This window comes from Aquarana catesbeiana, linkage group LG04, assembly GCF_042186555.1.
Source record: "Aquarana catesbeiana isolate 2022-GZ linkage group LG04, ASM4218655v1, whole genome shotgun sequence".
NCBI lineage: Eukaryota > Metazoa > Chordata > Amphibia > Anura > Ranidae > Aquarana > Aquarana catesbeiana.
The window spans coordinates 434,806,692-434,832,529 of record NC_133327.1 but is presented as its reverse complement, the minus strand read 5'-3'; the positions used below and the strand labels follow the sequence as shown (position 1 = coordinate 434,832,529).

The 25,838-nt window shown below is 43.8% G+C and overlaps 1 protein-coding gene across 1 annotated transcript in view; it reads left to right on the top strand.

Annotated features, from left to right (window-relative positions):
• Positions 1-25,838, top strand: part of PEX3 (peroxisomal biogenesis factor 3) — a 73,779-nt gene that overhangs the window by 16,506 nt on the left and 31,435 nt on the right. The window contains exons 5-10 of the mRNA XM_073627416.1: positions 3,991-4,034; positions 12,262-12,386; positions 13,473-13,539; positions 13,652-13,706; positions 15,664-15,832; positions 16,458-16,528. Of these exons, the coding sequence (XP_073483517.1) occupies positions 3,991-4,034; positions 12,262-12,386; positions 13,473-13,539; positions 13,652-13,706; positions 15,664-15,832; positions 16,458-16,528 (531 nt within the window). The remainder of the gene's footprint in view (positions 1-3,990; positions 4,035-12,261; positions 12,387-13,472; positions 13,540-13,651; positions 13,707-15,663; positions 15,833-16,457; positions 16,529-25,838) is intronic.

Sequence of the window (25,838 nt, the reverse complement as noted above, 5' to 3'; positions counted from 1 at the left end):
ATGTCTCCGTTTATGAATGGAGAGGAGCCGCTGTCTTCTCTCCATTCATTTTCAGTGCAGCTGAGGCTGCAGAGAAAGGAACTGGGGAATTTCTATCCTCGGTCTCTTTCTCTGTCTCAAGGGGGAGATATCCGGGGTCTTTTAAGACCCCTGATATCTCACCAAAGCCCCCCAACAGGGCTGATTAAAAAACAAAACAAAAAGTATTGCAATAAATAATAATAAAAAAAATGATTGTAAAAAATAATAAAAATTTAAATAAAAAAAAAACACACAGACAGCGTCCACCCCCTCCCCCCCAAAAGAAAAAAAAGAAAGCATTGTAAAAAAAAAAAAAAAAAAAAATTGTAAAAAAAAAATAAATAAATAAATAAATACTGCCACGTGACATTAAAAATAACAGTATCGGCAATCGGTATCGGCGAGTACTTGAAAATTAATTGTACGACTGAATACAACTTGGGAAGTGATGGAATGTGTTGTAATGTATTCTTTCGTTTCCGAGCATGCGTGGTCTTGACCTTCCGATTTTTTTTTTTTTTTTTTTTTTTTTTTTTTTCAAATGAATACTGTACTGAATGAACAAAAATCAGATGATCTGGAATCGTCCGAAAAAAAATGTCATACTCATCCCTCCGGATATTGTTGGATGAACTGTTGTGATCGACTATCGAAATCTGTGTACTAATGATCAAATTATTGTACGATCCCTCCGATTTTTGTCTTTCGATTTTCTGATCGTGTGTACTAGGCATAAGGCACAGGCCTGATTTGCCTAATGGTAAACCGAACCCTTTACCTTGCAGTTTTGATATATATTCTCTCTGTACAATTTAATCCACAACTGGATGCTAAACACTTGTAGGGCAGGTAAAGATGCAATTATTAACCTAAGAGGACTGTAATCCAAAGTAACCAAGACAAAACTAATATGCTGTGCACTGGTAAATGGGGGTTATCCATGGATATGACAAAGGTAAATAGATAAATCTTGCTTCCAAAAAAAATCAGCAAATTACATTTATTGTTTAACCACGAAGAATAAAACAGTCTAATAATGTGTCTAACCTTTGTCATATCCATGGATACCCCCCGTTTACCAGTGCGCAGCATATAGGTTTTGTCTCTGTACAGTATGACTTTTCCTTTCTTTTTTTTTTTTTTTTTTTTTTTTAATCCCATGTGCTCTGGGTATTTTGGTTTTCTCTATAGATCTGAAGGCATACGTTTGGGATAACTGACTTGTGCCCAAAGTTTCCTTTTGTAGTTGGGTGCTTGTGACATAAGCCTTGTAAGCCCCATTCACATCTGCACATTTTAGGCGTGGTGTGCTTTAGAAAAGTTTTCAATGTTAAGTCCCAATAAAATGTACATAACACGCATTTTGGAAACTTCATCAAGATGCATCAAGTAGGGTTTTTTTTTTTTTTTAACTTGCATTTAAAATGTGCTGCTAATGATCCTCTCACACTAGCAACTTTGTTACAGAGATTTGTAGAATTTACAGATCTCTCTGTTGATATTTAGCTGTTTAAAATACTTCTCTATGCAGATATAAATCTATGGTGTGCCTTGATCAACAGAAACTCCATTGGGTCACATGATTAACTACTGAAGCTGGCAAACTTATGGCTAGCTTAGAAATGCTGCAAAAAGTCAACCTCTATACAATGTGTATGTGCATATATACTATATTGTAAAAAGTATTGGATGCCTGCCTTTACACACACGTGAACTTTAATGACATCCCAGTCTTATCCTGTAGAGTTCAATATTGAGTTGGCCCACCCTTTGCAGCTATAACAGCTTCAACTCTTCTGGGAAGGCTGTCCACAAGGTTTAGAAGTGTGTCTATGGGAATATTTGACCATTCTTCCAGAAGAGCATTTGTGAGGTCAGGTACTGATGTGGACGAGAAGGTCTGGCTCGCAGTCTCCGCTCTAATTCATCCCAAAGGTGTTCTATCGGGTTGAGATCAAGACTCTGTGCTCACTAGTCAAGTTCCTCCACCCTAAAGTGATACTGTAGCTTCTAAAAATTACTTTGAAAATTATATGTCTTAAACTGCAGGAGCTGAGGTGAATTTTCTGCCTATAACCATTGTTTATTATGTTTGTTTGATACAGGGTTGGGAGTGAGCTCACAGGTGTGCCACCATAGGAAGCAGCTTACCTATTCAATTACAGCAGTGGTGATCAACTTATAGGGGGCCTCAAGGGGGGGGACATCAGGTGCCCCCATTAGAGCCCCCCCCACACATCACAGTCCCCTGGTGTTCCTCCACACATCAATGTTGCCCCCCCCCCCACACTTACAGATCACCCACTGCAAACAATACAGCTTCTCCTTGCTCTCTCTAGTCTTCACTCCCCTGCAGTGCCGCGCTGACACTGAGCTGTGCCGGCTCTCTATCGCCTCCTGCAGGCTGGAGGGAGGAGAACACCCAATTCTCTCTCCAGCTATCTTAGGGAGCCATAATGTGTCCGGTTTTCAGGCGGAAAACTGGACAGGTGATTTAAAACCTGAGTTGGTGGCAACTCCAAGTACAGCCCCCGATACTTCTTCTAGAGAGATTCACAATAGCAGTGCATTTTCACATGCATTTTTTGCAACGTATCACAATGCTTAAATGGAGGAAAGATGGAAAATTGGAGTACAATAATCTCCAGCACTGGTGTCAGTGATTGCAGAAATAACCCCCAGCATTGGTTTCAGTGAGTGCAAAAATAACCCCCAGTATTGAGGTCTTTGTACGCAATAACCCCTAACATTGGTGTCAGCGGATTTAGTAAAAACCCCATACATTGGTGTTAGTGGACACAATAATAACCCCTAGCATTGGTGTCAGTGAATGCAGTAATAATCCCTAGCAGTGGTGTCAATGAGTGCAATAATAAACCCCCAGCATTGGTGTCTGTTGGCGCAGTTATTACCCCTAACATTGCCTCTTTTGCTGGACAGCTTGGTCTGGTAAAGGAAGTTGAAAATGAACAGACTTACTAGCTGGATCATCAGGTGAAGATAAAGGGAAAATAAAAAAGAAAACAAGTGTATCCACCACATCTAATAATTGGTAAGCTACAATACATAAAACTCTTGCTTAGGGGTTTAATACCGCTCTCATGGTGCAGACTTATTGGGCATAGGTTGACTGAGCACCAGCTGACCATTCCTTTCATATAGTGTTTCTATGATTGTTTTAGATCCAATGTGCCAAAATTCACTGTGCCGAAATCCACTGTATATTTGAGGAGCTAAAAAAACTAAGACTTTTTTTGTCTCTCACCACATGTGAATGTATGGCTGAGGCCCAAACATCTGGATCATGCCCAAAAATTGTATATTAACTGATTAAACCCTCCAGTTACTTTGGACAATATGGCTGATTTACTAAAACTAGAGAGTGAAACATCTGGGGCAGCTGTGCATGGTAACTAACTTTTGCTTGTTCAATTAAGCTTTGGCTAAAAAAAAACAGAAGCTGATTGGTTTGAGCTGCACCAGATTTTGCATTCTTCAGTTTTAGTAAATCAACCCCTATATATGTTCTTGTGTTATTTCCCATCTCTGGATACAGTTAAGTATCTGCTGCAGAGTCTGTATGATTTGTTCTGTTCCATTGTTAGGCTTCATGTACACAGGATATTTGAAAACTCCTTCTGAATGCTGGAACTTGACAGCCAGTAACTGACAGTTAAAAACGTCTATTTTGCCACTGTTACATTCTGCGTTTATGAGCAGCGTTTGCATGTAGAAGCCTTTTTTACAGATAACAGATTTTTCAAATCAGTTGACCCTCCCAAATGCCTATAATGCAGGAAATGCCCAAATGCTCCTAAACCTCTGTTTACCCATTGTACAGTGTACATGAGGCCTTATTCTACAGTCTCTTTAGCGTGGAAACTATTTTTTCTTTCAATTTGTATTCATTTAAAATCATTTGAAGTTGAAATATTTATTTAAACATAATTTATTTGTTTTGTGATACAGACCAACAAACAAGATAGAAATTTGGGAAGATTTAAAGATTATGAGTAAGTATAATGTGACTTGTTCTTACACAATGCCTCATGTTTCCCTAAGACCCCTGGATTGCTACTTTGACACAGTCATGCAGGGAAGCATAGACTGCTATGGAGAGCCGAGGCTTTTAGTAAATGTCCAATTCAAATATCTGATCCTATGCCCTTGTTGAGTAGGGTTGCAAGAAAATATAATATAGGCTTTACCTCTTCACTGGTTCGTGAAGAGGTAAAGCCTATATTATATTACCCAGGAAGGAAAAACGTAGTTTAATGAATAGTGACAGCCCCCAATTGAAAAAAATACCAACATCTTTATTCTTTAAAAATAGACAAATTCATACACATAGACAGACAGTTATGTTAAAAGTAACCAGCTGACCAGACTGCACTAAAATCTCTAAACATTATGTACACATCTTATATATCAATACATATCCATTTGCTCTTGTGTTTGTAATTGTGTATAAGTTATGGAGATTGGATGTGTTTTTTTTTTTTTTGTTTTTTCAGTGATTGATCTTAGTCAATCATGGCAATAGTGTTGACTTTTAGCTGAAAGCTAAAGTCCAAGCATATATTGCTAAGCAACGAACAGCACTGATATCTCTGCATGGAAGGTCTGTTTTGATTGCAGTTGGGGTGATTTGAAACCATATCTTGGGGTGTCTATAAAAAACAATTTGCAGTTAATTACTTTTCAAAGGATGGCAAGCAGCTGCTTCCAGTCATTCAGATGATCCTGTCGCCTCCTTAATTTCTTTCTCGAACATCACGGGACACAGAGCCACAGTAATTACTGATGGGTTATATAGGGTATCACTGGTGATTGGACACTGGCACACCCTATCAGGAAGTTCAACCCCCTATACAATCCCTCCCCCTTGCAGGGATACCTCAGTTATTACGCCAGTGTCTTAGGTGATGGACGTGTAAAGATGTCCTGTGCTGAGCTCCAAAGGGAATATTCTGATATCCTATACTGGGGCAAGCCAGGCGAACTGGATCCATTCAAAGTGTCCTTTTTAGGCCGAATTGGCTGGTACCCGGGCCTCGTGTCCGAAGAAACGAGGTTTTACCCGTAATGCTTCTCTTTTTAGAGAGCTGGACCCCGCAGATCAGAAAATGGCTTTAAACTTCCTAATTTCTGGCGAGGTGCTTTACGGTCCCAGAACTGTTGGATCCCCCTATTCGTAGGGGGCCCCAGTCTCTGACGGTTTTTTCAAACGGAGCCCACCGTGAGAGGTGAAGATTGGGTCTGTGTAAACAGCACCCTGCGGCTGGATAAGGTAAGAGGAGATTCCACAGAATTTTTGAGTTCTAGTGGCTTTTCTCCTTTAAGGTAAATGCATGCTATGCCTATTGTGACCACCGGGGGCTGCCAAGAGCACAAACTTTCACATGCTGACTGTCTGTCTCAGTGTTTATTTTCGCTGCACATGTATCCCAGCATCTCAGGCCGGCTGCAAGGTAAGATGGAAGGGGGGATTTCTCATGGTTGAATGTTCCCCCCCAGGCTAGAGAGGGGCCACAGGGGTCTAGAAAGTGGTTATACCACCCAGGCTCTGTGGCCTGATGGCCACCATCTCTGAATATAGCCGTTCAGGCAGATCTTGCTACCAGCCTCTCCCCTCCACCCCCCCCCCCCCCCCCCCGCTCCCAGCCTTCCTCCAGAAGCATGACAGGAGAGTCGGCCAGCGCGGGAAACGCTCGTTTTTTTTCAAAACTCGAGGGGGGGGCGGTAGAGGGGGGGGCGGGACGTCAGCACAGGTGCTTAGACTCCCACTCAGGCCAGCTGCAGGCTATTAAAGGCACTCTGTACAGGTGCACTCAGCCTTCTGAGAGACACAGAGCTGACGGTCGCATGTAAGGTGGGACACAGGCATTCTCCTAGGCAGCATTTACTGAAGTAACACCAGACTGAGCATTGGGTAGCAAGGCTTTTAGCCAGACTACATCGCTCAGCAGGCAGTGTTCATTTGTATACCTCACACCTTGTTGCTTTGCACTATGGGTAGAAGAGGTTCAAGCACCCCAAGAACCAGAGACACTAGGGGATCTCGTTCAGGTTCTGAAGGCCCCCTGTCGGCAGCATCCTCCCCCCCCTAAAGATGGGCCAGGGACGGCTAGCCAGGGAGAGCCATCGGGGTCAGGGGCTACACCTGCTTCTGGCACTTCAGCCCCTGTATATATTACACAAGAGGTTTTTTCCTCAACCATTAATGGTCTAGAGGAAAGATTAATGGCCGTGATTACGTCTTCACTCAGTGGAAGAAAAAGCACTAGGCTTTCCTCTGTTCCCCAAGACCCTCAGGAAGAGGAGCTCTGGGATAAAGGAGATGAATCCCTTTCAGAGGATCGGGATGGGACGGATGATCCCTCTTCGGAGGAATCAGGTGGAAAGGGACCCTCTGCGACTTCCCAAGAGGAGAAAGTCTTAGTGCAGATCCTCACTGGATTGGTCCGCTCCACATTTAAGTTGCCCATACCTGAAACTGCTAAAGAATCCTCTTCTGCTTTGGGGTCACTGAAACCTTTCCAAGCAGCACATGCTTTTCCTGTTCATACTTTACTTGAAAAGCTCATTTATTCTGAGAGGGATCACCCAGACAAACGTTTTTTTCCACCGAGAAAGTTTTCAACACTTTATCCGATGGAAGAAAGGTTTATTAAAATGTGGGGAATTCCGGCTATTGATGCCGCCATTTCCTCCGTAAATAATAGCCTGACTTGTCCTGTAGACAATGCTCAGATGCTCAGGGATCCTGTAGATAAAAGGATGGAATCCCTATTGAAGGATGTTTTCTCCTTAGCAGGATCAGTGGCCCAACCTGCAGTAGCAGCGATTGGAGTCTGTCAATACTTAAGAGACCATGTTAAGCAGGTCATCAAAGTATTACCTGAACAGCAGGCCCAGGGGTTTGCTAACCTTCCAGTGGCCTTATGCTTTGTGGTTGATGCCATTAGAGATTCTATCATGCAAACCTCCCGTCTTTCACTGGGGTTGGTGCATATACGTAGAATCCTATGGTTGAAAAATTGTTCAGCCGAAGCACCATGTAAGAAGCTACTGGCTGGGTTTCCATTTCGTGGTGCAAGATTGTTTGGAGAGGACTTGGATAACTATATCAAGAGAATCTCTTGTGGGAAAAGCACTCTCTTACCTGTCAAGAAGAAGGGTAAGCGTCCCTCTTTCAAACGGACTCTTTCCCCAGCGCCGGGGGCTTAGCCTCCAGGCAGTCTCAACGGCCGCCTCCATCGGGGTCCAGAGACAAGAGTCAACCCCAGGGACAAAAGAAGTCCTGGGGAAAGAAGCCTACTAGGCAAAACACTAAGACCTCTGCATGAGGGGGTGCCCCCGCTCACTCGAGTGGGGGGAAGACTGCGACAGTTCTCAGAGCTCTGGCAGGAGGATTTCCAGGACAGATGGGTAATCTCCACGGTAACCTTAGGGTACAAGCTGGAATTTCAGGAATTTCCCTCTCCTCGGTTCCTCAGATCAAGTGTCCCCAGAGACCCAGAGAAGAAGCAGTCGCTCCTTCTAGCGTTAGAGCGACTTTTGTCGCAGGAGGTCATTATGATAGCTCCCGCAAAGGACCAGGGATTGGGCTTCTATTCCAACCTTTTTACGGTGCAAAAGCCAAATGGGGATGTCAGGCCCATTCTGGACTTAAGGGATCTGAACCGATTCCTAAGGATTCAATCCTTCCGCATGGAATCAATTCGAACAGTAGTTCCCACCATGCAGGGAGGAGAAGTTTCTGCGCTTCGAGGTAGGAGGGCGCCATTTCCAGTTTGTGGCTCTGCCTTTCGGGATAGCCACTGCATCTCGACTGTTCACAAAGATCTTGGCTCCTCCTCTGGCCAGATTAAGGGCTCAGGGTATAGCTGTTATAGCATAACTAGACGACCTGCTCTTGATAGACCGGTCGGTAGCCTCTTTGAATGGAGACTTGAGGACCACAGTCAGGTATCTAGAACACCTGGGTTGGATCCTCAACTTAGAAAAGTCTTTCCTAAAACCAGTAAGAAGACTGGAGTATTTAGGTCTGATTATAGATACAAGCCAGGAGAAAATATTTCTACCCCAGGCAAAGATCGCTGCTTTGAGAGAGCTGATTCTGGCAGTAAGGACCAAGAATGGTCCCTCAGTCCGCCTTTGTATGAGGCTACTAGGGAAGATGGTGTCTTCTTTCGAAGCAGTTCCCTATGCTCAGTTTCACTCAAGAATGCTGCAACACAGTATTCTGTCGACCTGGAACAAGAAAGTTCAGGCATTAGACTTTCCGATGCACCTGTCGCATGCGGTGCGTCAGAGCCTCAATTGGTGGCTCATACCCGAAGACCTGCAGAAGGGGAAATCCTTTCTGCCGGTTACCTGGACGGTGGTAATAACAGATGCCAGTCTGTCAGGTTGGGGAGCAGTTCTGGAACAGGCTGCGGTCCAAGGGGTATGGTCCAAAACAGAGAGGACCTTACCCATCAACATTCTGGAGATCCGGGCGATACATCTAGCTCTAAAAGCCTGGACTATCAGGCTACAGGGTTGTCCGGTCAGGATCCAGTCCGACAATGCCACAGCAGTGGCTTATGTCAATCATCAGGGAGGCACCCCTGGCCGAGCTGCTCAAAAGGAGGTGAACCAGATCTTAGTCTGGGCAGAGATGCATGTGCCATGCATATCGGCAGTTTTCTTCCCGGGAATAGAGAATTGGCAGGCGGACTATCTAAGTCGCCAGCAGTTACTTCCAGGGGAATGGTCTCTGCATCCCGACGTCCTTTGGGCCATATGCCAAAGATGGGGGATTCCAGATGTAGATCTCTTTGCATCCCGATTCAACACAAAGATAGACAGATTTGTGCAAGGACAAAAGATCCTCTTGCATGCGGGACGGATGCGTTGGTGATTCCGTGGCATCGGTTCTCACTGATTTACGCATTCCAGCCTATTCTGCTATTACCACGACTCCTTCGCAGGATCAGGCAGGAAAGGAAGTCGGTACTTCTGGTGGCCCCCGCTTGGCCCAGAAGGACTTGGTATGCAGAAATAGTAAGGATGACGGTAGGTTCCCCGTGGACCCTACCGGTACGCCCAGACCTGTTATCTCAGGGTCCAGCGTTCCATCCTGCCTTACAAACGCTAAAATTGACGGTTTGGCTATTGAGACCCACGTTCTGAAGAGTCGTGGGCTCTCAGGTCCTGTCATATCTACCTTGATTAATGCAAGGAAGCCAGCTTCCAGGATGATTTATCATAGAGTCTGGAAAGCTTATATAACCTGGTGTGAATCCAGAGGTTGGCATCCCAGGAAATATGTCATAGGTAGAATCCTTGATTTTCTACAGATGGGATTAGAGATGAAGCTGGCCTTGAGTACCATCAAGGGCCAGGTCTCTGCTTTATCAGTATTATTTCAGCGGCCACTTGCTTCGCATTCTTTGGTCCGAAACTTTATGCAGGGGGTGATGTGTCTTAACCCCCCGGTTAAAGCGCCCCTAAACCCCTTGGACTTGAACTTGGTCCTGGCTGTGTTACAGAAACAGCCTTTTGAACCAATAAGTCAGATTCCTTTAGTCTTGTTGACAAGGAAATTAATTTTTCTGGTGGCCATCTCTTCTGCTAGAAGAGTATCAGAATTAGCAGCTCTTTCTTGTAAGGAGCCTTATTTGATTATACACAGGGATAGAGTGGTACTACGCCCTCATCCTAGTTTTTTACCGAAGGTGGTTTCTGATTTTCATTTAAACCAAGACATTGTTCTACCTTCCTTTTTTCCAGATCCCTGTTCTCCGGAAGAGCGATCTCTACATTCGTTGGATGTAGTAAAAGCAGTTAAGGCCTATCTAGGGGCAACTGCTCAGATCCGCAAGACGGATGTTTTGTTTGTGCTGCCAGAGGGTCCCAATAGAGGACAGGCAGCGTCAAAAGCTACCATTTCTAAATGAATTTGACAGTTGATCATTCAAGCTTACGGTTTGAAACAGAAGATTCCTCCGTTTCAGATCAGGGCACATTCCACAAGGGCTATTGGTGCTTCTTGGGCAGTGCATCACCGGGCCTCTATGGCTCAAATCTGCAAGGCCGCAGCCTGGTCTTCAGTTCATACATTCAAGAGATTCTATCAGGTGGATGTGAGAAGGCATGAGGATATCGCCTTCGGGCGTAGCGTGCTGCAGGCAGCGGTACAGGGTCCTCAGGTCTGATTGCACCCTATTGGTCGTGGTTCCCCCCCCTCAGGTAGCATTGCTCTGGGACATCCCAGTAATTACTGTGGCTCTGTGTCCCGTGATGTTCGAGAAAGAAAATAGGATTTTTTAAAACAGCTTACCTGTAAAATCCTTTTCTTTCGAAGGACATCACGGGACACAGAGGTCCCGCCCCTCTTCTAATACACTATATTGCTTGGCTACAAAAACTGAGGTATCCCTGCAAGGGGGAGGGATTATATAGGGGGTTGAACTTCCTGATAGGGTGTGCCAGTGTCCAATCACCAGTGATACCTATATAACCCATCAGTAATTACTGTGGCTCTGTGTCCCGTGATGTCCTTCGAAAGAAAAGGATTTTACAGGTAAGCTGTTTTAAAAAATCCTATTTTCTGTCCTCCTTTTTTTTTTTTTCTTTGCTGAACGGAAATGTTTCATTCCTATTAACGTACCAAAACTGTAAGTCAAGCACTTGGCTTGTGTTTGCAGTGCTGCCCCTTTGACTTAAATTGTCGAGCTGTAAATTCAACAAATTGTTGTGACCATGAGACAAAGCACTGTGGCTGTGGCATGTATACAGCACCTACCAGCTGTATGGTAGGTTTTAGGTGAATGGTTGGTTCAGTGGCCCATCTGTCTGTTATTACCATCCTCACTGACCATCCATGGGAAAGAGGCCCCAGTTCATGCTGTCACATCGCATGTGATTCTCACAGGAATCGCACCACATTCCTATGGAACGAGAAAATGTCACCAGCACGCTATTGATCTCCAGAATGGGTCCAAAGCTTTATTCATTAATCACATCGTTACAGCAAATAGCAATGTTTCAGAGCCTTGCAGGACCCCTTTGCATGCCTGATGGAGGGATCTTGCGAGGCTCCGAAACATTGCAATTTGTTGTCGTTGCATAAAGCTTTGGACCTATTCTGGGGATTCATGGTGTGCTGATGACATTGTCTCACTCACTCACTGTCTTATTAGTTACGGTTCCAGCTGGTGGTTGCTTCAGCACCCACTTATATACACAGCCAGAAACAGAAACATTTGCAATTGGAATAGTGCATTGCATGCCTGTGGAAATCAAATGTGATTATGTGCATTTTTTGAGCCTATCATTTTGTATGGCTCAAATCGCACCACATCCGCATGAAAAAGGTGCAGGTACCTTTTTTTTTTTATTTTGCTTCACTGGATATAAACATATAAACTGGTATAAACACCCATGCGATCTGATTCAGGCAAACGCACCGTATTCTGCAACCTGCTTTTGGAGTGTTGTTAACTTTTAGGGCCGGTTCACATTAATTTGATGCTGAAAATGCACAGGAATTGCTGCATTTCCTGCACCACAAAAGCAGGTCCCAAAACAGTGCGCTTGCCTGAATGAGATTGCATGGGTATGAACACCCATGCGATCTGATTCCATTGTGGGGAAAAAAAGGTGCCTGCACCTCTTTCACATAAATGTGCGATTTGAGCCATACAAAATGATGGTCTCAAATAGCACCGCACAAAATCGCATGTGATTTGCACAGGAATGCGGTGCGATTCCTGTGCAAGTCACATGCGATGTGACAGTGTAAACCGGGTTTTATTGACACCCGCGGCTGATCGCATGAACACAGTGTGATTGCTATGTGATGTGGGAAACGCAGTGATTCCTGTGCGAAACCCACATCACATCAGTGTTCATCCTTCACAATTGCAGCATGTGAGCACTATTGATCTGATCATTATACTAGCAACCAATTTCTTGTGTTTGCAGTGCCCCCCAAAAAAAAAAAATATATATATATATATATATATATATATATATATATCTCTATCTCTCTATCCTGATGGCTTTCTCTCCTTGATAAAAAAAAGTTTTGCAATATACTGTATGTACTAATACAACAGAACTAATGTGAAATCTGATTGTGAAATTTCCATTTTTCTACATTTAATTAATTTGGGATGTCCCTTTTTTGTTATGAATAAATGGTATCAAAGTTTTAACACAAGGGTACACTACTCTGTAATTTCTCAGGTTTTACCAGGAGTATAGGAACAGTTTATAGCACATGTATGCTGGTTGTTCTGCTTCGTGTTCAGCTAAATATTATCGGTGGATACATCTATCTGGACAACTCATCAGGAGGAAAACCCTGTAATGTAAGTCAAGAAACACACCTGCATATTGTCTGTGCATTGGTCTAAGCTAGGCCTTTATATAAGCCGACAGACTAATCTATTAACTTCAAGATTTAGACACATCCCCCACACGATGCTCTAGTCTATAGATTTTTTTTTCCTGTAGAAATTGCTGAAATGTATGGTTGCACCAATACCGTTTATTTTTATCGACGCGTATGAGTACCAATACTTTCGGTCAAGTTCTTGCCGATACCGAGTAGCGATACTTTGCGGTGCGATCTGTGTCAATACAAAATAAATGGGCGCAAATCGCACTGCAAAGAATCGCATGCGATTTGAACTGAAATGCAGTGTGATTCCTTTCACACCTCATTCCTGTTCAAATCACATGTGATTCTTTGCAGTGCGATGGCATGCTTGGTATCCGCACCAATATCTGTATTGGTGCATCCCTACTGAAATGTATTTGATATATACTGAATAGTGTAGGGAGACTAGTTGAAGGATAAGTTTCAGCTTTTGAAAAAAAATTTAAAATTTAGTCAGTAAAAAAAATATGCATTTATTATTTCTTTTCTAGGGAGCTTGCAGAGCATTGCGCCCTATATCATCAGATCGTGGGTGCAATGCCAGGCTTCTGCAGATTCCCAGGATTGCTGCCTGCTCATACCTCCGATGTGGGCAGGCAGTTGCTTGAGAGCAGGAGGATCAAGGAACTACGAGAGCGCTCACCAGTGACCCCTCACAGTTTATTGAGAACTACAAGCCGACAGCAGCAATAGCTGTTGGTACCTGTGGTCTATTAATTCACAGGAAACTGTGAATGAATAACGCTGCCGTGTTTTCAAATTTAAAATTCATGGAAAGGATCCCCCCACCCTCTGTCGGGAGGGGGGGGGTGCATGCTAACCCCCTAACTATGGGTGTAACATGTTCAGAAAGTAGAACTTAGCCTTTAAAACCCCCCTTTTTTTTTTTTTGTCTAAAATTAAAGGAGAAAAAAGCTTTTTCTTTACTTGAACAGAAAACTGGAAATGCTGCTTTTTAAATGTGTTACACACATGGGTGACTTGACAGTAAAACATCATTTTATTCTTTTACCAGGGTCTCCAAGCATCCCCAGAGGTACAACAACAGTATTTGTCTAGCATTCAACACCTCCTAGGAGATGGTACGATATAATTTCAATCTTGAAGTATCTGATGTTAGGCTGTTTCTCTGTGTCAGAATACCTGTGCTTATACCGGAAGTGGAGGGCATAATCTATTATGTTTTTTCCTCAGGCCTGACAGAACTGATAACAATAGTAAAACAAGCAGTGCAGAAGGTGCTTGGCAGGTAAGTCTAATTAGAAGTAGATTTCATACAGGTTACAAACTTTCCATTTCCTGTGAAGCAAACTAGCTGCTAGTTATAAAAGCCTTCATTTACTGTAATTTGTATTGTTGGTAAAATAAAATATTTAAAAACTACAATAAAGGAGCATGTGTATTTTGTAACCCTTAGACCCCTTTCACACTGAGGCGGTTTTAAGGCGTTTTAGCACAATTGTAAAAATAAGAAAGCAGTATTCTTGCTGTTATGATTGCCTCCTCTCCAGCACCGTTCTTCACAGACTAACTGCTCTACGACTGAGTGCCATTTCTCTTCCAAATCGAAAAATCCCAGCACCATTCAACCAGCTTCCTGTGATTGCGGGATCCATTAGTGGTTGTGTCCCCATGATGCCCTGCACTCATAATTTGTTGATGCAGAGAATGATGCTCTTATCATCATGTAAGCAGTGCTCTCTGCATCATCAAGTGCCACCCAGTGCTGGAAACGTGACCCTTCCTGTCACATAACCAGCTTGAGGACCTCAGACAAAAGAAAGGTACTTTTTTTATTTTTTTTATTTTTTTTTAGAAATGCTTGAGCTCCGGAGGGTTTTACCCCCTTCGTGAGGGTATTTTTTTGCTATTCATCACTGTGCTACTTTAACTTGCAATTGCGTGGTCATGCAATACTGTACGTAAATGAAAATTTTAACATTTCACACAAATAGAGCTTTTTTTTTGGGTGGTATTTGATCACCAATGGGTTTTTTATTCTTCGCAATATAAACTAAGAAAGATTGAAATTAAAAAAAAAAAAACCCAATATTTTTTTTATATGTTTATGTGTATATATATATATATATATATATATATATATATATATATATATATATATATATATATATATATATATATATATATATATATATGTATGTATATGTGTGTATGTATATATGTGTATATGTAATTACAGCATAGGAAGCACAGCTGTTATTAATTCATTCATTCTAACGGCTTTGTTGATATTGTGATCACCAGGCCCTGAGTAACAGGACTTGCAATCTGCTGTGTCTGGTGGAGCGGTCACGGGGGGGCGTGCAGCATGCTCCTAAACCCGGAGCAGGCACATGACGTACATGTATGAGATTGTGCCTGCATGTGGTGCTCCGCTGCAGTATATTTACTGTGGTGGGTCGGTAAGTGGTTAATACATGCTGGGGTTGAATTTGTCTTTAATCTATCACTGGCACATAAAATGTTAATTGTTTTTTTATTTACAACACTTGTTAAAAATACATATAATATAACATGAAAAGCTTGCCGTTATGGCATCATAACAAATACATGATAACATGTACAAAACATTGCAATCACAGCTCCTTTGTATATAGACTCTTCTCATTTACCACCTATTTCTTTATTATGTCAACCAATCCAAACATTTTGATGTGTATAGCAATAAAAAATCGAAATATACACAGACACCAATCGCTGGCTCCTGAGGGTTATCCCAGAGGGCTCTTCTCTCCCTGTTGGGGATTTGAAGCTGACCTCTGTTCACTTTTTCTGCCATTGAAGTTAGTGGACAGTGTTTAAACAGATCTTCTTTTCTTGATCTCCTTAAGAAACAAAAGTGCAAAACACATCCGAAAAGACTATTCCCCTTTTACCAGTGGAAACTCTTCTAAAAAAATGTGTGTGTGTGTTTTGTAAATGTTATAATGTACAGTCCTTGTTGTGGTATAGCAAAAATTGTATGTTGTATGTATTTTTAATTAGATTCTGTAGATTTTTTTTTTTTTTATTCTAGCACCTTAAAAGTCCATTGAGTCTTCATTAATTTTCTTCATTGATATTTTTGGAGTGTGGTGCTTAAAACTTCCTGACCAACCAAATTGTTTTTATCTCAAATTCATGTTCAGAGTCTTAGAAATAAAAAATGTTAGCATACAGGTACATTGATTATACTCTGTTAACAGCTTATCTCTGAAGCACTCTCTCTCTCTTATGGATTTGGAGCAACATATCAAAGAAATACGAAGGTTGGTGGAAGAAAACTGTGAAACACCAGCTGTAAAGGCATCTCAAAGCAAGTCAATGTTGTGTCGATTTATGATGGCAGATGAAGAGAACCCATTAACATCTCAGGTATTTTCTATCCCAGTTCTAGTTTTATTTAGCTGCATCATTCAGTAACCCCTTTTAAACACAGCGGAATCAATGTTGCCTGTGCATTGTATTCCATTTAGAGAAATGAGACAAACATTAAAGGAGAAGTCCAGCCTGAGCTTTTTAGGCTGGGTTTCTCCTAAGGGTCACGGGAGTGCAATTTGTATTGCACTCCTGTGACCCATTTTCAGCGGAGAGCACTGCAATCGGTCGAGGCAGCGTGTCATCCCAACTTCAGTGTGGATCCGCCAGCTGCCTCGACTTATAGCAGTCTCAGCGAGTCGCTGAGATGGCCGCTGCCCGCCCCTCCACAGCTCAGCACTTCAACGAGCGTGGAGGAGCAGAGCAGAAGAGATGCTGACTGACAGGCAGCATCTCTCCCCTCATGGAGGAGTGAGAACCGAGCCACCGGCGGTGTTCGGTGGCTTGGTTCTTAGTGCAGAGACGCTAGGGGACACCTGCAGCATCGGTCTGATGCTGCATCCACCTAGGTAAGTATGAATATAAAAAAAAAAAAAAGAAAAAAAACATATTTCTCTTTTAAATAATTCAGAGCTTGTAACCCTGTTGTCTTTGCTGATTATGTATACCTTTGTTTTTTTAGGCATGTGGACTGACCGAAAAAGATGTCATTACAATACGGCTACTAAATGAAACCAGGGATATGTTAGAAAGGTAAAGGATGTATGTTGTGTCCATTGCTTGCACGTAAAAGTGATCTTGCTCTTAAAGTGTATGTAAAAATGAATATCTCTTATTTGCTCTCTTTTGATTTGTTCAGTATACCATTGAAAGTGTTTTGTTATATGTGTTCCAGTAACAAAATACAGTATGTAGTGCAGCGCTACCCTCACTGTTAAATGTGTTACATAAGTGCAAAAAAATTACCTGTTGATACTGCCAGAAATCTAGTGCTGCCCTGTGTACTTTGCAGTGTTATCCTAAATAGTGTTATCAGCCAATTACAGTTCACGGCTGTGAGCTACAGAGCATCTCCCCTCTGTATTACAGAGATGAGGAGAGGGGGGTTTATTCCATAGTTAAAATTGAGAGTGAGCAATTTAGGGTGACAAAGCTAGTCCTCCAAAGATACAGTACAGTGAGTGAAAGTTGTCACGCTAGTGAATTACTGGCAGAATCACTAGGTAAAAATAAATGAGAGAAAAAGCCCCAAATTTAAAAAAATGAATACAGTCACCGCATCTGAGGACTGGTAAGCTGCGGTATGTTACATTTTTGTTCTTGAGTTTAGGTACACCTTAATCATAGTGTCAACAATGTAACAAAGAAACTTCAAGGAACGACTGTATAGCGTAACACTTTTCATAAGCACATGCAGGTTCTTTCAGATAACATGTAACATTACATTTGTAAAAGGTTTATTATATTGGGCTAAGAAATTGTTATCTTGGGTTCCTAAATTACAATAAAATTGCACTAAATTACACAGGGGATATTAACCATTTGCCTAAAGCAACCTCTTTTGCATCTTCACAAAACACATAGAGCGCCACACAAAACACAACTTTAAACTCATCTGGTGGCTCTCACTCGCTAACGGGTGCTGGCATCCAGGAAATTTGTCGCGGCTTGCTATGAGATACCCGATGACAAGGATAGGATACTTGCACACCAAAGACAGCTGATCTATGAGTAAAGGAGCGGCTTCAAACCGTCTCCTCTCAGGCCCTGCCCCCCTGACATATTTTGCCCTCCCATATGGCTTAAACGTAGAGTTTCAATGATTAAGTCCTGTGGGGGGATGAAACGTGTCAGAGGGGCGTGCCCTGGGACGAGATGGGCTAAAGCCGATCCTTAACCAACAGAGTGGGCTACCTTTGGTGTGCAGTATCCTATCCTCATCATCAACCTTTTTGTGCATAATACATATACAGTGGGGAAAATAATTGTCTTTATCGTACATTATGGGACACAGAGCACCATAGTAATTACTATGTGGGTTATAGACCACCTTCAGGTGATGGACACTGCCACACCCTAAACAGGAAGTTGCCTCCCTATATAACCCCTCTCATACCGGGAGCACCTCAGTTTTTTCGCCAGTGTCTAAGCTGTTGGTCACGAGTGAAGATGTGCTCTGAGGTGCTCCAGGAGGGATCCATGCTTGATTTAAATAGCCTCCACAGACCGGATCCATCCAAAGTGCTACTGAGGCCAAAGTGGATGGTACATGGGCCTCGTATACGAAGCACGAGGTTTTGCCTGTAACGCCTCTCTTTGCAGGGCTGGACCCCGGGACCCAGGGCTTTTTGGTCATGCTCACATTACCTAAAGTTTTTCCTGAGGGGTGCTATACAGGTCCAAGGGAGTGGGACCCTAATAAAAAGGGACTGGGTCCTTGAAGGTTTGCTAAACACAGCCCGCCGTGATGGGTGAAGTTTGGATCTGTCTGACTTCAGCAGTATCCTGTGGCGAGGATAAGGTAAGGGCAGCAGCATAGGAACCTATGATTTTTCTTAAGGAAAAAATGTTGTCATGCCTTAAATCCTCCACTAGAGGGAGTATATGCACATACCTTATCTGTTGTCTGCACTTCAGCTCAATGTCAGTCCGTGTGTGGCAGCAGCTTGCACAGTGGGGAATTCCTCTTGCAGGTAAGAGATCTGCCATCCTGCATTTCTCCCCCCCTGGTGGGACCATGAGGGGTTAGGGAACAGCAATTGTTGTGGTGCCCCTTGTAATACCCCCCGCCGCGGGGGGTGCGAGGTCACGGTTTCAGCTCCAGAAGTTTTACTCCCCTACCATCTGTCTTTGGGCTCTGCCTCTACCCCCCCCCCCCCTTCCTTAGTGTTGGATCTGCCCGAAAGCGCCCGCGGGAACATTTGAAAATTCAAACAAAAGGGGGGGCGGGTTGTACGGATGGGACGGGGCCTAGGCACGGTGCCGTGTGTGGGACATAAACATCCACAAGGACGCATGGCGCAAGCGCAGAGAGGAGTTATTGCTTGGAGCTGTCTTTCCTTGGCTGTGCAGCAAGGAGAAAGCAAGCTGGCTAGACTCGGGACACAGGAGCAGTGGGGCATGTAAGAGTGCAAAAACGGGCATTCCTAATATGGAAGGACATTTTTTCCCAGCACTAGAATGAACTTGTATAGCGGAATTATTCTGTCAGACTATTGTTCAGCGATTTGTGCATTTAAATAGTTCCTCTGCTCTTTGTGCTTAGGACTATATCTGCCAAAAAAGACACCACAAAAACCTCAAAAAAGGTACCAAAGATTTTACCCCCAGGCGCTGGGAACTCCAGCCATGCCTCCACACTGCATCCTTGCCTGAAATACCAGTTGGGGCAAGCCAGGATGAGTCATTGGAACAAATTGGTGGTGCAGCTGTTTCTCACATCTCAGCCCCTGTATATGTGACTGAAGATGCCTTTTCCTACATCCTGCAGGGCCTAGAGGGAGCTTTAATCGCATCCTCCATCCAAATGGATAAGAAGTGTGTTAGCTCCCCCTCCCCCACCTTAGATCCTTTGTAAGGGGATCGGTGGGTAGGGGATGAGGTGTTACCCTCAGGCATCAGGAGGAAAGACAAACCGATTTACTCCTCTGCGGAGAAAACAATGGTAGATGAACCCTTTTCAGCCTTGCAATCTGAGAAATTGCTGGTACAGTCTCTTATGGAGATGGTTCATTTCACTTTCATGCTACCCCTAATGGAGTCAACTGAAGGTTTGGTTTCTTCCTTGGGTTCCTTAAAACTCTCACAGCCTTTGCATGCATTTTCTGTCCATGCATTACTAGAAAAGCTTATTTATGCTGAATGGGATCACCCGGATAAGCATTTTCTCCCTTCAAAGAGATTCTCCGTTATCTATCCCATGGAGGAGAAATTCACCAAAAAAAAGGATTATACCAGCAGTTGACGCTGCGATTTCCAGTGTGAATAAAAGTCTAAATTGTCAGTAGACAATGCACAAATGCTTAAGGATCCAACAGATAAAAGGTTGGAAATTCTTGTTAAATTCATCTTTGTCTTTAGAAGGTGCGGTTACTCAGTCCGCAGTCGCTGCAATAGGCATCTGTCAATCCCTAAGGGACCAGTTTAGACAGGCCCTTAAAGAGGTTTCTGTGCAGCAAGCCCGGGATATGGCCGAACTACCAAGAGCATTATGTTTGCTATAGATGCCATTAAAGATTCTATTCTCTAGGCGTCCCACCTTTCGCTTGTGCTAGTACACATGCGTAGAATCCTGTGGTTAAAAAAGTGGTCAGCCAGAGCACCATGCAAAAAGCTCCTGACTGGTTTTCCTTTCATGGGGTCGGCTATTTGGGGAGGATTTGGACAAATACATCCAAACCATTTTCAGTGGGAAAATACTCTTTTGCCAGAATACACGCCCTTAATTTAAGCGGACTCTTTCTCCTGTGCCAGGGGCATTCGCCTCTAGGCAGTGGCCACGGCCTCTGCCGTCAGACTCTAGAGGAAAACCTCAGGGTCAGGCCCAGGCACAAAAGAAGCCCTGGGGGTGGAAACCTACAAAACAGAATTCCTAAGCCTCATTATGAAGGGAGCCCCCCCCTCATCAGAGTCAGGGGAAGACTTCTGCAATACTCAGAAGTCTGGCAGGAGGAAATTCAGGACAGATGGGTCATCTGCACAGTGTCTCTAGGGTACAAACTAGAATTTCGGGAGTTTTCACCATCTTGTTTTTCTGAGGTCAAACGTTCCTAAAGATCCAGGGAAAAGGCAATCTCTGTTTCGGGCACTAGACCGATTACTGGCTCAGGGGGTGATCATACAAATCCCCACAGAAGAGCAAGGTTTGGGGTTTTATTCAAACCTCTTTACGGTACCAAAATCGAATGGAGATGTCAGACCCATTCTAAATCTAAAGAATCTAAATCAGTTCCTGAAGATCCGCTTCTTTTGCATGGAGTCGATCAGGTCAGTGGTTTCTATCCTACAAGAAGGAGAACTTCTGGCGTTTATCCACATCAGGGATGCATACAGTCAGGTCCATAAATGTTGGGACATCGACACAATTCTAATCTTTTTGGCTCTATACACCACCACAATGGATTTGAAATGAAATGAACAAGATGTGCTTTAACTGCAGACTTTTAGCTTCAATTTATTTACATCAGGTGAATGGTGTAGGAATTACAACAGGTTTTGTATATGTGCCTCCCACTTTTTAAGGGACCAAAAGTAATGGTACAATTGACTGCTCAGCTGTTCAATGGCCAGGTGTGTGTTATTCCCTCATTATCCCATTTACAAGGAGCAGATAAAAGGTCCAGAGTTCATTTCAAGTGTGCTATTTGCATATGGAATCTGTTGCTGTCAACTCTCAATATGAGATCCAAAGAGCTGTCACTATCAGTAAAGCAAGCCATCATTAGACTGAAAAAACAAAACAAACCCACCATAGAGATAGCAAAAACATTAGGTGTGGCCAAATCAACTGTTTGAAACATCCTTAACCACTTGACGACCGCCTCACGCCGATGTACGTCGGCAAAGTGGCACGGACAGGCAAAATCACGTACATGTACGTGATTTGCCTTCCGCGGGTGGGGGGTCCGATCGGACCCCCCCCGGTGCCCGAGGCGGTCGTCTTTTGTCCAGCGGCGATCCGTGATGAGGGGGAGACCATCCGTTTGTGGCCCCCCCCTCGCGATCGCCGCCGGCCAATGAGAACACTCCTTTGCTGCTGTATGCTAAACAGCAGCAAAGGAAGTGATGTCATCTCCCCTCGGGTCGGTATTTTCCGTTCCGGCCCGAGGAGAGAAGACATCTATGTGAGTGCACAACACACACACACACAGTAGAACATGCCAGGCACACAAAACACCCCGATCCCCCCCCCGATCGCCCCCCGATCCCCCCCCAATCACCCCCCCCCCCCCCCCGTCACAAACTGACACCAGCAGTTTTTTTTTTTTTTTTTTTTTTCTGATTACTGCATAGTGTCAGTTTGTGACAGTTACAGTGTTGGGACAGTGAGTATTACCCCCCTTTAGGTCTAGGGTACCCCCCTAACCCCCCCTAATAAAGTTTTAACCCCTTGATCACCCCCTGTCACCAGTGTCACTAAGCGATCATTTTTCTGATCGCTGTATTAGTGTCGCTGGTGACGCTAGTTAGTGAGGTAAATATTTAGGTTCGCCGTCAGCGTTTTATAGCGTCAGGGACCCCCATATACTACCTAATAAATGTTTTAACCCCTTGATTGCCCCCTAGTTAACCCTTTCACCACTGATCACCGTATAACCGTTACGGATGACGCTGGTTAGTTCGTTTATTTTTTATAGTGTCAGGGCACCCGCCGTTTATTACCGAATAAAGGTTTAGCCCCCTGATCGCCCGGCGGTGATATGCGTCGCCCCAGGCAGCGTCAGATTAGCGCCAGTACCGCTAACACCCACGCATGCAGCATACGCCTCCCTTAGTGGTATAGTATCTGATCGGATCAATATCTGATCCGATCAGATCTATACTAGCGTCCCCAGCAGTTTAGGGTTCCCAAAAACGCAGTGTTAGCGGGATCAGCCCAGATACCTGCTAGCACCTGCGTTTTGTGCCTCCGCCCAGCCCACCCAAGTGCAGTATCGATCGATCACTGTCACTTACAAAACACTAAACGCATAACTGCAGCGTTCGCAGAGTCAGGCCTGATCCCTGCGATCGCTAACAGTTTTTTTGGTAGCATTTTGGTGAACTGGCAAGCACCAGCCCCAGGCGTCAGGTTAGCGCCAGTACCGCTAACACCCACGCACGCAGCATACGCCTCCCTTAGTGGTATAGTATCTGAACGGATCAATATCTGATCCGATCAGATCTATACTAGCGTCCCCAGCAGTTTAGGGTTCCCAAAAACGCAGTGTTAGCGGAATCAGCCCAGATACCTGCTAGCACCTGCGTTTTGCCCCTCCGCCCGGCCCAGCCCAGCCCACCCAAGTGCAGTATCGATCGATCACTGACACTTACAAAACACTAAACGCATAACTGCAGCGTTCGCAGAGTCAGGCCTGATCCCTGCGATCGCTAACAGTTTTTTTTGTAGCGTTTTGGTGAACTGGCAAGCACCAGCCCCAGGCAGCGTCAGATTAGCGCCAGTACCGCTAACACCCACGCACGCACCGTACACCTCCCTTAGTGGTATAGTATCTGATCGCATCAATATCTGATCCGATCAGATCTATACTAGCGTCACCAGCAGTTTAGGGTTCCCAAAAACGCAGTGTTAGCGGGATCAGCCCAGATACCTGCTAGCACCTGCGTTTTGCCCCTCCGCCCGGCCCGGCACAGCCCACCCAAGTGCAGTATCGATCGATCACTGACACTTACAAAACACTAAACGCATAACTGCAGCGTTCGCAGAGTCAGGCCTGATCCCTGCGATCGCTAACGTTTTTTGGTAGCGTTTTGGTGAACTGGCAAGCGCCAGCGGCCTAGTACACCCCGGTCGTAGTCAAACCAGCACTGCAGTAACACGTGGTGACGTGGCGAGTCCCATAAGTGCAGTTGAAGCTGGTGAGGTGGCAAGCACAAGTAGTGTCCCGCTGCCACCAAAAAGACAAACACAGGCCCATCGTGCCCATAGTGCCCTTCCTGCTGCATTCGCCAATCCTAATTGGGAACCCACCGCTTCTGCAGCGCCCGTACTTCCCCCATTCACATCCCCAACCAAATGCAGTCGGCTGCATGAGAGGCATTTTTATGTCCTCCCGAGTACCCCTACCCAACGAACCTCCCCAAAAAAGATGTTGTGTCTGCAGTAAGAGCGCGGATATAGGCGTGACACCCGCTATTATTGTCCCTCCTGTCCTGACAATCCTGGTCTTGCATTGGTGAATGTTTTGAACGCTACCATTCACTAGTTGAGTATTAGCGTAGGGTACAGCATTGCACAGACTAGGCACACTTTCACAGGGTCTCCCAAGATGCCATCGCATTTTGAGAGACCCGAACCTGGAACCGGTTACCGTTATAAAAGTTAGTTACAAAAAAAGTGTAAAAAAAAAAAAAAATATGAAATAAAAAAAAATAGTTGTTGTTTTATTGTTCTCTCTCTCTCTATTCTCTCTCTCTATTGTTCTGCTCTTTTTTACTGTATTCTATTCTGCAATGTTTTATTGTTATTGTTATTGTTATTATGTTTTATCATGTTTGTTTTTCAGGTGTGTAATTATTTACACTTTACTGTGCTTTATTGTTAACCATTGTTAACCATTTTTTTGTCTTCAGGTACGCCATTCACGACTTTGAGTGGTTATACCAGAATGATGCCTGCAGGTTTAGGTATCATCTTGGTATCATTCTTTTCAGCCAGCGGTCGGCTTTCATGTAAAAGCAATCCTAGCGGCTAATTAGCCTCTAGACTGCTTTTACAAGCCGTGGGAGGGAATGCCCCCCCCCCCCCACCGTCTTCCGTGTTTTTCTCTGGCTCTCCTGTCTCAACAGGGAACCTGAGAATGCAGCCGGTGATTCAGCCAGCTGACCATAGAGCTGATCAGAGACCAGAGTGGCTCCAAACATCTCTATGGCCTAAGAAACCGGAAGCTACGAGTATTTCATGACTTAGATTTCGCCGGATGTAAATAGCGCCATTGGGAAATTGGGGAAGCATTTTATCACACCGATCTTGGTGTGGTCAGATGCTTTGAGGGCAGAGGAGAGATCTAGGGTCTAATAGACCACAATTTTTTCAAAAAAGAGTACCTGTCACTACCTATTGCTATCATAGGGGATATTTACATTCCCCGAGATAACAATAAAAATGATTAAAAAAAAAAATATGAAAGGAACAGTTTAAAAGTAAGATTAAAAAAGCAAAAAAATAATAAAGAAAAAAAAAAAAAAACACCCCTGTCGCCCCCTGCTCTCGCGCTAAGGCGAACGCAAGCGGCGGTCTGTCGTCAAACATAAACAGCAATTGCACCATGCATGTGAGGTATCACCGCGAAGGCCAGATCGAGTGCAGTAATTTTTCCAGTAGACCTCCTCTGTAAATCTAAAGTGGTAACCTGTAAAGGCTTTTGAAGGCTTTTAAACATGTATTTATTTTGTTGCCACTGCACGTTTGTGCGCAATTTTAAAGCATGTCATGTTTGGTATCCATGTACTCGGCCTAAGATCATCTTTTTTATTTCATCAAACATTTGGGCAATATAGCGTGTTTTAGTGCATTAAAATTAAAAAAAGTGTGTTTTTTCCCCAAAAAATGCGTTTGAAAAATCGCTGCGCAATTACTGTGTGAAAAAAAAAAATGAAACACCCACCATTTTAATCTGTAGGGCATTTGCTTTAAAAAAATATATAATGTTTGGTGGTTCAAAGTAATTTTTTTGCAAAAAAAAAAAAACTTTTTCATGTAAGCAATAAGTGTCAGAAAGGGCTTTGTCTTCAAGTGGTTAGAAGAGTGGGTGATGTGTGACATAAGCTTCTAAATGTTGTGCATAAAATGCCAGGACAGTTCAAAACCCCCCCAAATGACCCCATTTTGGAAAGTAGACACCCCAAGCTATTTGCTGAGAGGCATGTCGAGTCCATGGAATATTTTATATTGCGACACAAGTTGCGGGAAAGAGACAAATTTTTTTTTTTTTTTTTTGCACAAAGTTGTCACTAAATGATATATTGCTCAAACATGCCATGGAAATATGTGAAATTACACCCCAAAATACATTCTGCTGCTTCTCCTGAGTACGGGGATACCACATGTGTGAGACTTTTTGGGAGCCTAGCCGCGTACGGGACCCCGAAAACCAAGCACCGCCTTCAGGCTTTCTAAGGGCGTGAATTTTTGATTTCACTCTTCACTGCCTATCACAGTTTCGGAGGCCATGGAATGCCCAGGTGGCACAAAACCCCCCCAAATGACCCCATTTTGGAAAGTAGACACCCCAAGCTATTTGCTGAGAGGTATAGTGAGTATTTTGCAGACCTCACTTTTTGTCACAAAGTTTTGAAAATTGAAAAAAGAAAAAAAAAAATGTTTTTTCTTGTCTTTCTTCAT